The 13,825-nt window shown below is 29.1% G+C and overlaps 2 protein-coding genes across 2 annotated transcripts; both read right to left on the bottom strand.

Moving 5' to 3' along the window:
- Positions 1-346: 346 nt before the first annotated feature.
- Positions 347-2,586, bottom strand: LOC114369813 (DNA-binding protein S1FA-like). The gene is made up of 2 exons (XM_028327070.1): positions 2,429-2,586; positions 347-709 (listed from the first exon to the last, which is right to left on the bottom strand). The coding sequence occupies exons 1-2, from the start codon at positions 2,480-2,482 to the stop codon at positions 515-517; spliced, it is 249 nt and encodes an 82-aa protein (XP_028182871.1). The 5' UTR covers positions 2,483-2,586; the 3' UTR covers positions 347-514.
- A 3,083-nt stretch (positions 2,587-5,669) lies between these two features.
- Positions 5,670-9,451, bottom strand: LOC114369950 (peroxidase 21-like). Its single transcript, XM_028327231.1, has 5 exons — positions 9,325-9,451; positions 8,209-8,357; positions 7,905-8,093; positions 7,296-7,461; positions 5,670-6,384 (listed from the first exon to the last, which is right to left on the bottom strand). The coding sequence occupies exons 1-5, from the start codon at positions 9,395-9,397 to the stop codon at positions 5,978-5,980; spliced, it is 984 nt and encodes a 327-aa protein (XP_028183032.1). The 5' UTR covers positions 9,398-9,451; the 3' UTR covers positions 5,670-5,977.
- Between the last annotated feature and the right edge of the window lie 4,374 nt (positions 9,452-13,825).

Genomic DNA, 13,825 nt, shown 5'->3' on the forward strand with positions numbered 1-13,825 from the left:
TCATTTTCGATTAATAGATGTTCAAATTCAGAAGGACGGGAGGAGCAAGATTTGTTCATAGTAAAACAGAACATTACCACAGCCAAAAATGCAGGACAAGACGAGCAAATCAAACACGCTATTCTTACTTTCATCTGTCATTTCCCACCCCGCAACTAGTATTAATTCTCTATCTTAGCAAATAATAATAATAATAAAGCTTCCATATTTCTTGTATCTGCTGCCTCACGAAATCTGTTTAGTATTTATCATGTTGGCAACTAACTGTAGCTAAGGAGAATAAACCTCCGCCAAAGATATTCAATAATCCGAGGGCAAGCTAAATCATGAGTTAAGCACGAAATAATTAGTCCCAAATATTTAAACGCAGTACTTAATTTATGTGGTCAAGATTTCAGTCAGTAAAACACAGGACAAAGATAAACATTAACATAACTCAAGAGACCACAGAACGATAAATTTTTTCTTAGAGAGTACAATTTAGCATCACAGAATATAAAGTGAGGAAAAAGTTCTACTCTCCAGGTGCAGAGACGCCCTGCTTCAGTCTCTCCTTTTTCATCTTCTTCTTTGAGACTGGCTTCTTTTTTCTAGGAGGGAGGGTCTTCTGTGCATATGTGTAGAGTACATAGTTTCCAATGAGGAATGTCAACAGCAACCCACCAACAAGCAGGAGAACAATTAAAGCTGGGTTGAACCCTTTTGAACCCTAAGTGCAACAAAAACGAGACGCTTCCATAAGGTCCATGTCAAGGAGCGATCAAGAAAAAAGAAATTGCAAAATTAACAATCAATATACAGGAATTTATTTTAGCAAGAGGGAAAACAATGCAATGAAACATCACAAGCAAAGCAATTGTCAAAGCCATCCAAGCATAAGATAACATGTACACTATAGTTTTCTTTAAAGGTGAGCCTCTGTTTATTGCAAAAGAAGAATAACAACAGGAGAAAGGTGATTTTATATGGCATGGTTAAGGTAGAACTTTCTCTTTAAAAAAGTAGAATATTCTCCATAAATCTATTTTATGATTGCACATGCTTGAGATTGGTGATGAAGGTTTATGAAATTCGGATATTTGAAGGGGCTACTTTTATGCCCAAAAGTGTTTCTATAAATTTGCAAGCTGTCTTACAGAGAATTTATCAGAAATGTTAACTTCTAACTCAGTTTTATGGTAAACTAAAATTGAGGGAAATTATAATTACTTTTACAAGTTAGAAGGCTTTAAGTTAAAACTAAGGAATTTGGTTTGTTTCCTGTTTCCGAAAACAAAATTAAACAAATGAACATCTGAAAATTATTTTAAGAACTAATAACTCTTTTTAAGTTTTTAAAATGAAAAAACCAGAACATCTCTAATAAGTTGTTTTGGTTTTCTACTTTAAACTTTATACTATACTCATGCTTCTTATTGCAACTTCACATTTTCCCCTACTCTCTAAAATTTAGTCACACAAATTGCACAAATCAAATTTTGAAACATAGAATACAACAAACTTGTTCGGAATGATGCTATTCCCTACTTCAGAAATGAAAAATGGTCTTAATCATATCTTATTAGTTGAAACATTTAATGTTGTTGTAGTATACCCAGAACTAGTCCCTGAGATTGTATGGTAAGACATTTTAATCAGTAAGAAATTAAAAATCCTCCGTTAATCCTTGATTTCAGAAAACGTCATTCAGAAAACAGTAAAAAAGAAAATAGAAGACAATAGAAAATTTTCATTATTTTCTATACAAACTTTAGAAACCATGAAACAAAATCAAAACAATGGATCATTTTCGTAATTAAATGCAAAAACAGAAAACATGTTTCTCAAATCAAATGCTATGTTGTTGATACACGAAACTTCAAACTTGAAAGTCAATCCAAAAATGATTTTTATGCATCAAGGAAAGGTAACTCTGCGACACGCATTTGCAATATCATTAGACAAAAAGAAAATATTAAAACTGAACCATCGGTGAGTGTGCATTCGTTGTTTGAACACAGCAATAACCTTTTACTGCTCTATATCCATGTTAGCATCTAAACATGGATTGCCATAAACTCAAATAAAAAATGCATCGAACAAATTAAAAAAATTATCCTACACAATCACATCAAACAAATGGAATGGTCAGAAACAATAATCACAACAGACAAGCAGAAATCATGAGTCAATAGTTAAATTTGATAACAAACAAAATGCGATTACTTAAAAACATTCAATTATAAATTTTCAGAATAGCGATAATTGAAAGAACAACTAAATGAAGGGAGCTAATTAGTAAAAGAATGCAAGGATCTGAGCTTCAGAGAACATAACGATGCTGATGCAAGCTTGTTCGATCAACGATTTCGATTTACGATGGGTTTAATTAATGGAAGGAAAATAAAAATTGAAAGAGAGAAAGGGATGTATATGAGAATGGAATTACCGCGCGATCGAAGGAAGGAGGGACTTTGTCGGCGAATTCGAAGTCGTCGGCCATGGATGAACGGCGAAATGGAACAGATCTACGGCGAGAGGAATCACGGTGTTCGTTTCTGTGCTAAACGGAGAACGTTTCTGCACAATGTACGTTAATATATACTATCAGACAGATTTTTCAACCCATGGTTTGTTTTATTTGTTTTCTAAATAAATAAACAATTGTCTTAATTGAAGAAATCTTTTTTATTTTTATTCGGTCAAATAAACTATTTGCTAATTTATTTTATTTTTTTTAAGTTTAGTTTTATCATTTATCTTTTAAGAAATTTAATTTGATTATTTTTTTTATTTTTTTTCCAATTTAATTCTTTATCTTAGAAAAGTTTATTTGATTTTTTATCTTTTTTTATTTTGATTTTTTTTATTTAAGATTGATTTTATTAATCACTTTTTTCCATATTCTTTTACTTTATTTTTAACAAAAAAATTATTATTAAATGCTTAACGACATCAATTTTAAATAGACTAAAAATATCAAATTGAATAAAAAATAAAATAAATAATTAAAATATTTTTTTAAAGATGAATAACTAAATTGAATAAAAAAATAAATTAAATGACAAAATAGGTCCTTTGACATTTTTGTTTTTAGCATGTTGTTAATCATTGTCCTTAGTAAAAAACTAAAAAAAAAATTGATTGGAAAGATCATATGAAAAGGTAAAAAATGTTATCCGGTAAATTTTTTTCTTTCCGTTTTTTAACCAATATCCTGATAATGCAGATTAACATTTACCTTATCTTTATTTTATGTTTTTTAAATATTAAATTGTTTTTCATTTATGTTATTTAATGAATTTTGAGGGAGTTATTAAGAAGGTATTTAAAGAGGTGTTAGGAAATTACCAAGTTGATTCTTTTTAGATGGATAAAATTTATATGAATCAAACAAAATATTGAATGAATCACAACAACATGAAAAAAATTTACTCTACCCTATTTAATGTATGCTTGACTTTGAAAATCTATTTTTACTTTTTTTAAACAAAAAAATTAGATTATGAAATGCTTTAAACAAAAAATAAATAAATTTTGTAAGCTTAAATTATACTACGTCCGTTCTCTTTTATAAGAATTTTTTTTACACATATTAAGAAAATTAATTTACTTCACTAATTATCTCATTCCAATTAAAAACAAACATTTTTCTTAAACTATCCTTCGTTAAAATTTAATATCAAACACAAATCCCATATTAAGTGAAAGATATTTTAAATATAATCTCTTTAAATAAGACATAAATAATTAAGTTTTGTTTATATTTAAGAAAAAAATAAGTTTTTTTTTTTTTTTACTTTTAAAAGAGAAAGGAGGAAATATGTTTAAAAGAAATCAAATATAAATTCTTTCGTTAAATTCTTGTTGTGTTTATATGTGTGTGAATGATATATTTAACAAGAGAGTGTTATTTTTTTCCCTTATATTTAATACCAAATGAAGAAGTAATTTAAATCGATTATTATTATGTCGTGTTCATATGTTTTTTTTTTAATTTAAAGCTCTCTAATTGTATGAGCCATTTATTTTAATTAGTCCCTAATTTTATAAGAATTTCAGTTTAGTTTCTAACCATGCAGAATATTTCTGTAAAAAAAACCTGTAGAACATTCTTCACTTTATTTATTTTTCAAAACAACAGTGATATTTGATGTACAGGTAGAGAAATACAACATTTTAATTTAAGATAAATATGTATTACCAATAAAAATTTAAAAATAATTATATTAATGATAAGAGAGTTTCAAAAATTAAAAGTAATAAAAACATTTAAAAAACAATATAAGTATGTCTAATAAAAGTTAGAGGTAATTTTAGAAGAAACTATTAATTTAAGATAAATTTAATACTATAAATTAATTTAATTAATTTTCTTAATAAAATAAATTAACTAATTGAGTCGAGGAAGTGGGAAAGTATAATTTTGTTTAAGAAGTTTAGTATTCTATCATATGCATCATCTGAGTCTATTAAACTAGATTATAAAACAATTGTTGAAAAGTAAAAAAAATAAAAAAATCTTGAAATGGGATAACAGCTAAATACAGAAACTTCTCATATCCTAGTTATTTTGATTTTTGGGACCATAATTTCGGATTTCCATCTACTGGGTTTCTGAATTTTGCTATGTCTACAGCACTATGTTCCTTTGCGGCTGCATTCGTGACACGCAAATGATGTAGAAGACAAGTTTGTTTTGTTGGCCGCCTATGTTTTCCCAAAGATCACGTGTTTATCTTCACTGTCAAAACAGGATGTATCAGACCGAGTTCTTATTTTTGTTCGTAAGAGAATTTTTTTTTAACCACCCTAATTTCGTAACAATTTATGCCCAGTGTAATGTTTCTGGAAAATTATAAAATTGAAATGCTGGTCGAAAAGAGAAAGAAAAAAAGAGATATCATGAATTTGAATCTTGCTAATAAATTAATAACTAACGTTGAGAAATAACAAAAATTATAATGCTCCCGATATTTTGAACAATTATTTTTGTTCCACTTTGTTTAGGGGATTTTTCACTCTAAATAAAATATTTTTGGCTTTTTCGGGTAGGGAGTTGGTATGCCGTATGCTGCTGCCCATTCTGTTAAGGTAATGCTGGCTACAGCATTCTGAATTATCACTTTGTATCTTAACTAGTGAGTATATTTTGTGCTATTATTTAGTCAATAAAAAATAAAATAAATTGGCTTATTAAAAACCTATTTGAAGCTCTGTAGAAGACAATTATACTAACATGAAGATGATAACCTCATAACCATATCCCTTTCATTCTAAATTATGAACAATGCCAACGAAAGATGTTTATTTAGTCAAACTGAGACATAATTTTAAAACATAGAAGACGGTGAAAATACATGTACCTATGTAAGAAGAATACAAAAAAATTAATAACTTAAATTTGTTATTCAGAGTGGACATTATAGAAATTCTTATCTCACGACACTACTCACTACCCCAAGTTTTGGATAGCGCTACCCAAATTTCCCTTTTTGGTGAAACAAAAGAGTTTTGGTCCTCAATCCCTTTGATGAATAAGAAAAAAGGAAAATTATTTTGTTAAGACTTGAGATATCCTCAGCACCCGACCTTAATTCTATTAATGTGTAATGGAGCCAAATACTTTATCCGTTTTTGTTATCTAGTTTTGCTTCTAATAAAGTAACTTGACAAGGACCATATAAAGATAGACAACGAAGAACACAAATTCCATAAACCTTTAAGATGTTGGGCTTTGTTAGCTGTAGTAGTAACATATGACATGTCTATGAACAAAGCAAACAGAAGGGAATTACTTCCCGCAAATAGGGAGCGTGCAGGAAGTAAAAGCCCAAACATAAGCGTATACATAAGGCTAGGCCCAATGGCGTATTGCACTGAATATGGTAACCTAGGCCCAGTACGTCCCACCCGTTTATTTTGGCGCACTCGTGCATTATAATCTATGCTAATTATACATATTATCATGCACAAAGGGCAACCTTATGTTATATATTTAATTGGCATTGAGGTAGCGACAATCCTTTCTGATTTCACCTTCATCTCCTGTTAAAGGATTGGTCTCTGACAACAAAAGAATGGCCCTTGAGAATTGTTGGTTGAAATAATCATTGTCGTTGGCCATCTTTTGGACATAAGGTGCAGTTATTGGGTCAGTGGCAAGCTCTTCATCCACAATTAGAAGACCCTTGTGTTGCAAGATGTTCTTGTAGTAGTTGTTGTCAATGATCATTGGCGTTTTAAGGTCGTTCCTAGAATACAGAACAGCTTTTGGATCGGGATTGGGTGTTGGGCAGCGACGTTTTAGGTACTCAGCGTGTGCAGGGTTTAGTGTTGAATCCACGGTGGGGTATAATCTGTGCACCAGGTTCTTGCAGTGAACTCTTCCAACCGAGTGAGCTCCTAAGTCAACCAACAAATGGCTTCGGTTAACTCATGAAATAAGTTATCTTGAACTTTCACATCCCATGACATATCTATACATATTTCTTGTATAAATACCATGTCTTCTTAAATATTACTATAGTACTCATGCAAAGCTAGTATGCTAGTGTATTTATGTTTTATTTTATTGCCCAGTTTTTTTTTATAGATTACAAAAGGTTATTTAAGTATGTAAACGAGGATATATAAAATGAGTTGGATCACTAAGAAAAAATTATGAATTTTATTTCTTTTTACTAACAAAATTAATATTCTAATAAACTAACATTTATAGATATATTTTTTATATATATAAATGAGTTTTACATGTTAGTGGGAGATGAATTCTCACTTCCAACAAATGCCATTTTAGATATATACAAATAGTCTCATAATTTTTATTGTGCATATAACTATAAATTATACTTTAATTTCTATGACTCATTTTTATTACTGGCTTTAGATTTCAATCAAGGGTAAGTTGTTAAAAAAACTTAATATTTAATTGAGATTTATATAATTAACTGTGGTTAATTAATTTTTTTAATTAGTGCGAATAATTTAAAAAAAATATTTGAGACCAAGTAAATAAATATAATAATGGCAGTATATTAATTTAATTGGAAAAAAAGTATAAATTATACGAATATGTTTTATATTAGTGGGCTAGTTTGACATGATCATGACAGCTACAACATATTGAAGTCGTGTCTGGGTTTCTGCCTAATAGGTTAGGCAATTGTCCATATATTAATTGCTTAAGCATTAGTTTCGTTTAAGTAAATAAAGGCGCTTAAATGAATTATATTTTGACTTTAGAAATACTAGATGTTATTATAATCGGAATTAAAGAATTTCAATATTATGTGTAACACAGCATGTTTTTATACCTAAAAGAGCGACTGTGGCTTCAACGTCAATGCCAATGGCTTGAAAACGAGACAGCACTGAGGACATGGAATCATTGTGGTTTGGAATCAAGGCTTCCACCTCCGTTGCATAGCTTTCTTTGCTATCCTTTCGCCCTGTCTTCATTTCAATGCTTGGTCCTCCCAACTGCGCACATCAACATTAATTAAATCACATTTTCAAATTAATTCTCTAAGCAATTTGTCCTTTAACAAAGTAATAAATACAAGAAGTTCATCAAAAAACATAATATAATTTTGAAAAAATTATAGTGTATTGTTTTTTTTTTGGGTCATCAATATTGGTGTAACATATTTATCCACCACTAATTTTTGTTACAAAATTTGGCTTATTACTTTTGGTAGCATCTCTTCACAATTTTTTTTTTCTTATACACAAGACTCGATACAGATATGAGCTTATCACTCGAAACATATTCAAAATATTTTTTACCATTTCTATATTTAATTCTTTGATAAGAATATTAAAAACAATTGTTAGCATTTTTGGTCATCAGAAACATTCAATTAGGGAAATGAATATAGAAGTGCATACAGAAGAAGAGTCTGAAGAGAGGAATTGAGACATACCAAGGCAATGCCATCTCTAGCAGAAAGAGCAACAATGTCAGCGCATGAAACCGTCAAGGGGCATTCTTTCTCAACCGCTGCTTTGATGGTGTTTACGTACTTGAAGTTTCTCATCCCAAAACTTCTATCCGACGCCTGCTCCGACACTACATCGCTCACCGTCGCTAACAGTAGTGATGCATCGCATGACTGCGTCAGAACCAAATCAATTTTTTTAACTGTTTCATGCATATGATATTGTTGTTAACTAATTATGATGTATCTTGATATGTGTATAATAATAATAATAATGAAAATCTGGCACCTTAACCACGCAATCGTGGAAGAGATTTCTGACCCACGAAACGGCAGTGTTTCCATGCTTGTTGTATAGTTGTGTGACTTGTTCCTTGATTATCTCTTCAGCTTTTGGGCAGCTTTTAGAGTAGTAATTCAACTCAACTTGGCTTTGGCCTATACATGTACAACATGCATGATCATATATAATTAGAAAAATAATCCATTGATTTGCTTACGTACTATTTTGACACCAAGAATGAGAAACAGAGAAATATATATGCATGATAAATTAAAATGAAAGAATTAATGAGGTGTTTGATATATGTAAGAATCTTTATATATCATTAATTAATGACAAATATGCTAAGGTTAAAGAATTTAAAATAGAAGTATTTTTATTGAAAGATAAAAAATTAATTAAGTTATTTATGATTATTTTTTGTATTTTTTTTAATGATTTTTACATTAAATAATTTTCCATTTTAGTTTTTTAACAAGGTCCTTAGGAGAAAGGATATTGGTTTAGTAAGACCCTTAATTAATCCATATATTATGGATGAAGGATGGAAAATAGTGTACGGAGTATGTCCAATTATACATAGAGAAAAAAGATAAAAGAGACAAAATATAAATATGATAAATGATATATAATATAAAAAAAGATAAAAAACAATCAAGTGTGTCAAATTGAATATGTATATAACATGTAAGTGTTTATGTATAATTACGGAAAAATTAGTGCAACTTCAAACCTGTCATCTATATCACTATAATTAAAAATGCGAAGGATTAATTAATCGAAATGGAAAACCCATGATTGAGTAAATAATTGGAGTAATTAAATAATAATTATTTGCAAATAAACTCATGAACTCCATAATGCATACTATATTTGAGTAATGCTAAATCTTCCTACTAAATAATTGGATAAACATTGAACGAAAAGTAAAAACATTTATTGTTTTGGAAGTATAAAAACATATTTAAAACTTACCATAAAACATCATAGTGGAAGAATTTGTAGGAAGATTAAGAATTATTCTTATAATGTATCTAAATTAATGTCATCCATCTCTTTCTAATAGGTTATAAAAAAAAAAAAAAACCAAAGTGTAAGTAGAATATCAGATAGTTAGCGTACCCAAATGGAAGTGTGCTAGAAGCAACAGAAGGAGGAAACATATATTAGAAGGAGGCTTGGTAATGGTGGCCATATTGATCTCTTAAGTTGAATTGTGTCTTTGTGATTTATGATGTGGAAGAGGGAATTTGGAAGGCTTATATAGAGTTGTGTTTGAGATTGAAGAGTAGAACTAAAGCCTCAAGCTAGCCGGCCGGTGCATTCTCCACTACGCAACTTTCTTTGACCTTCTATCCACGCCCATGGCCCCACTGCACTGCTGCAACTAGCTCTTATATTATGGTTTATGGATACAATTAATCATATTAGATTCATATAAAATAAGGAATAATTGAATTAACTGCTGCTAGCTAAAATAAATTGATGAAGAAAAAAATGTTCAATTAATAGGAAGGGAACACAAGAGTCAAATCCGAAACAAGTTTGCTAGGTTGAGAACTTCCTATAACATTAGGGACAAGATTTGATATATGGCACTCCCAAGTTTATCACCGTTATCAAAGAAAGGATTAATTATGATGTTTCTCACTATCAGGCCTTGAGATTTTAGGTCAATTATATTGCAAATGCATTGGTTATCTACAAAGACAAGGTAAGGCATGCGGAAGGTTCTAGCTAGCTAGGATAATTGAATAATAAAATTTGTTAATTGAAACACATAGTACTGTATTATTTTTCTTTAATTAAATTGGAAAAAATGAAAAGAAAAAATGAATGAAGGTCGTACCCATGTGCGTCGTTGGAAAAAATATATAGCGATCTCAAAATTTTATATAAGCAATATTTCTCTTTAATTATACACAATACAATTATTAGGTTAGTTGGCAGAATTCACATGCAGATATGCATGATCCCTACAAATTACAAAATATTAGGATGTATAACTTAGACTTTTTGGGAAGGGGCTGGGTTGGCGATGCCTAACCCCGAAAGCATAATTAAATAATTTACTTCGTGAGTGGATAAAGCTAAAATATAAAATTATTGAATATAGTTTTGATTCACTTTTGAGTATTTCGGAATAAAATAAAATAATTTTGACTTTCGAATTTTGAGCTGTTTAACAGAAAGAATATAAACTTGGAGTTGAAAGTTGAAACGTGAGGATTAACAGAAAGAATATAAACTTGGAGTTGAAAGTTGAAACGTGAGGATAATTTAACAAAAACTAGGAGTTAGATTTGAAAATTTGCCAATTAATCAAGCCCTCTGCCTTACGAAAAGTACCGAATTGAAAAAAAATCTAATAATAATAAGTAGTTAGAGGCATTCTGGCCATTCATCTTTGAAGGTATTTGCCACTATGATGGTAAGTGGTTAACAATTTTCTTAAAAAAAGAGAGTAACTCATATTACGGAGTAAGTCATAAGTACAAGATGTAAGGGAGATCATAATAGCCTCTCAAATTGGAATACCTTGTCATTTATCATTGTTATTAGTGGTATTAATTAATAATTATATTCACACTGAAACTGATACTTACCAATCACAAAATACCTGGTTGTAATTAAACAATATAAGATGAAGAACCAATGACACTTGTGCGGCGTTTGTCTAGCTGGAATCATATGCTTTCATTTTCAAGACCAAAACATGTTGTTTGTTGTTGAAACTTTAAAGTTAGCATGTACTTAGAGTAATGATAATCTTACATTAGTGTTTCTTACAATAAATAATAAATAAATAAATTTATATCTTGATTTCAAATATAAATAAATTCTAATTGATTTTGTTATTTAATTGGACTATCTTTAAATATTGACATAATTTAATGAAATTAAACTAATTTTTTAATAATTATAAAAATATTTTTTGATAATCGATACCAGATGAAGTATAAGAATAAATTAATAATATATACAGTATAAAATATTTTTACTTTATAATTCAATCATAACAAAAAAAAAGATATATAAGTGATGTTAGAGAGAGAGAGAAAAACGGAAAATAAAATTGTAAAAAGTGATTTGAAATTTAGTACTATATGTGTATCATTACTTGTTATTATTTCATTGTTTTCGAGGTTTTTAATTAACAATGAAATTTTATATGAATAAAACATACTGCATGTATTTACCTTTTTTTTTCTTAATAAAACATACTGTATTTACCTGGCTAGCTTAAATCTTGCAAAATATTTTAATTAACATAATCTATTGCGTTTAGTTTTCCTTGTCATAATGATTTCGTAGAAGTCACGCATAAACCATTAATTTGTCTGATGTGTTAGAGTGTCACAATCTCAATATTTCTGAATAATTAATGTATATAGAGTATATACTATACGTCAAGTCGCAATAATTCAATACTTATCAATTATTTAAGAAGTTTCATCACCCAATGATATTTTTTAAAGACCATCGGAACAATTTTGTTACTTAATTTGTTGTTTTTATTATGATAACTAGGATTTTTAGTATTTTTTACGCGTGGCTTAAGCATTTACTTTTACAAATTATTTTATAAAAAGTGAATATTGTAACCTTTTTTATCGTGTAATATAAATATACACTTTAAGTGTTAGCTGATATTTATTAAAAAAACAGTTCTAATTCACATAGAATATAACTAGATGTTTATATATTTTTATGTAACATTTATCTCATATATATTTAATGTAAATATTTATCATATGATTTAGAAAACAAAATCATTCGTCTCATTTCTTTGTCTTGGTGTCCCACCAATTAAAGCTCCTTCGGCATCGAAGCGGCACACGGAGAAGCTACTGCAACTCTCTAACTTGCTGACATCAGTTCTGAGACTATAAATTCCATGTGATTCAATCACTGATACGATTTTGTATTTAAAATTTGTATTCTAATGTGATGTATATATTCATCATGATTAATAAAATATTAACATGTTTCATTTGAGTTTTTATACACATTTAATTTATGTAAAACACCTACGATAGTAAATTTAGAAATTAAGAATTATATTGAAGTAGTGATGCAAGAGTGATGCATATACTTACCATTGCTTGATAGCGTATAGTTGTAAGAAAGAAAGAAGAAGAAAATGTTGCGTCGTGACAATAACTACGGTCCTGAGAAAGCAAATTCTAGTGGAATCCGGTGCACTCCAATATTTAGTTTGTTTCCTAAGATTTACACAACAGCGTGTTTAAACCTGTGCATTCGAGGTTAAAACACGTTAGAATTCCTAATAAACAGTTAATTAAAAGAACGTTGGGTAGAAAGAAAAATTATAGAAAAGGAAAGAGAGAAATATTGAAAAGATCTAGAAAAGCAGTGTTGTTGGTGTGTCTTGTTTCATGTTACTGTTCTTTACATACTGCAAAAGTGTGGTCAGTTCGGTTTGCGAAGATTTTAAATTGGCTTTTTAATATTACAAAGCAAAAACTGATGTAATGAATTGTAAAATTAAAGCTACTTTATTATATTATAGAAGAAAAACCAACGTTCTCTCAACGGAAAAAAAAAAAGCATTCAAATGCTTTTAAAACTGCAACGTTAAAACATATATAAACATTTAAACGATTAATTTTGGATTAAAAAAAACCTAAAATGTCATTACTTTTACAATAGTCTACAAACACACACAACAAAGAAAGAATATTGTATAATTCCAAACGCATGTTAATCACAGAAAGTGCATTATTTATTTTTATAACAAGCAATTACGTGTATTATTGATCGATGCAATAATCTATCTAATATCTTATCTCTTTAATCAAATTTTAGGCTAGGAAATTACTTCACTGACCCTGCTAATTTATTGACAACTGTCACTTTTGAGGTATATATCTTTTTTTGAGGGAACAAACTGAGTCCAATATGAACATCCTACTCTTCTTTTGATGTTTTTTTCTTCTTCTGTTATTTATTAACAGATTTAAGAGTCCATATACGTTACCCATAACATACTTTTTAATCTTTTAATTGTTGAAGTCACATTGGAATAGTGTGACTTTCATGCAGCGGTCTTCCTGTTATCAGCCAAGGTACATTAATACCAATATATTCAATGCCAGAAGGAGAAGCTATCAATTGGATTTCATCTATACTAGAAGGAGGAGTATAGTATTTAAAAATATACATTAAGCATACTAGAAGGACAGGGATTTTAGTGGTTGGCAAAGGAGGAAAATCCATTATTTCCCTCCATTTAGTGTATCAGTCAATATCAATATCAGTTGTGAAGAATTGTGATATTATACTTCACATGTTAACAAATTTAAGAAACTGTTTTATAAGTTTATCATCATGCATGTTAAACTTTATAATCTCTTTTCATATATATATATATATATGTGTGTGTGTGTCATATGCTAGCTTTCAAGCACTCACTGCTTAATGTGTTGCAATCATTATTATTAGGAGGAATATGGTGAATCGGTAAATATGATTGATCTTCTAATACTGTGATTACTATAGGCTCTACCTCTCAACTAAGGATCATAGAGAAGTTTAGTCATGTGATTTTTTTAATCTATACTTCATACCAAATTTAACAAACATAAGCAACCTTTCAACT

This window comes from Glycine soja, chromosome 10 (assembly GCF_004193775.1).
Source record: "Glycine soja cultivar W05 chromosome 10, ASM419377v2, whole genome shotgun sequence".
Classification (NCBI taxonomy): Eukaryota; Viridiplantae; Streptophyta; class Magnoliopsida; order Fabales; family Fabaceae; genus Glycine; species Glycine soja.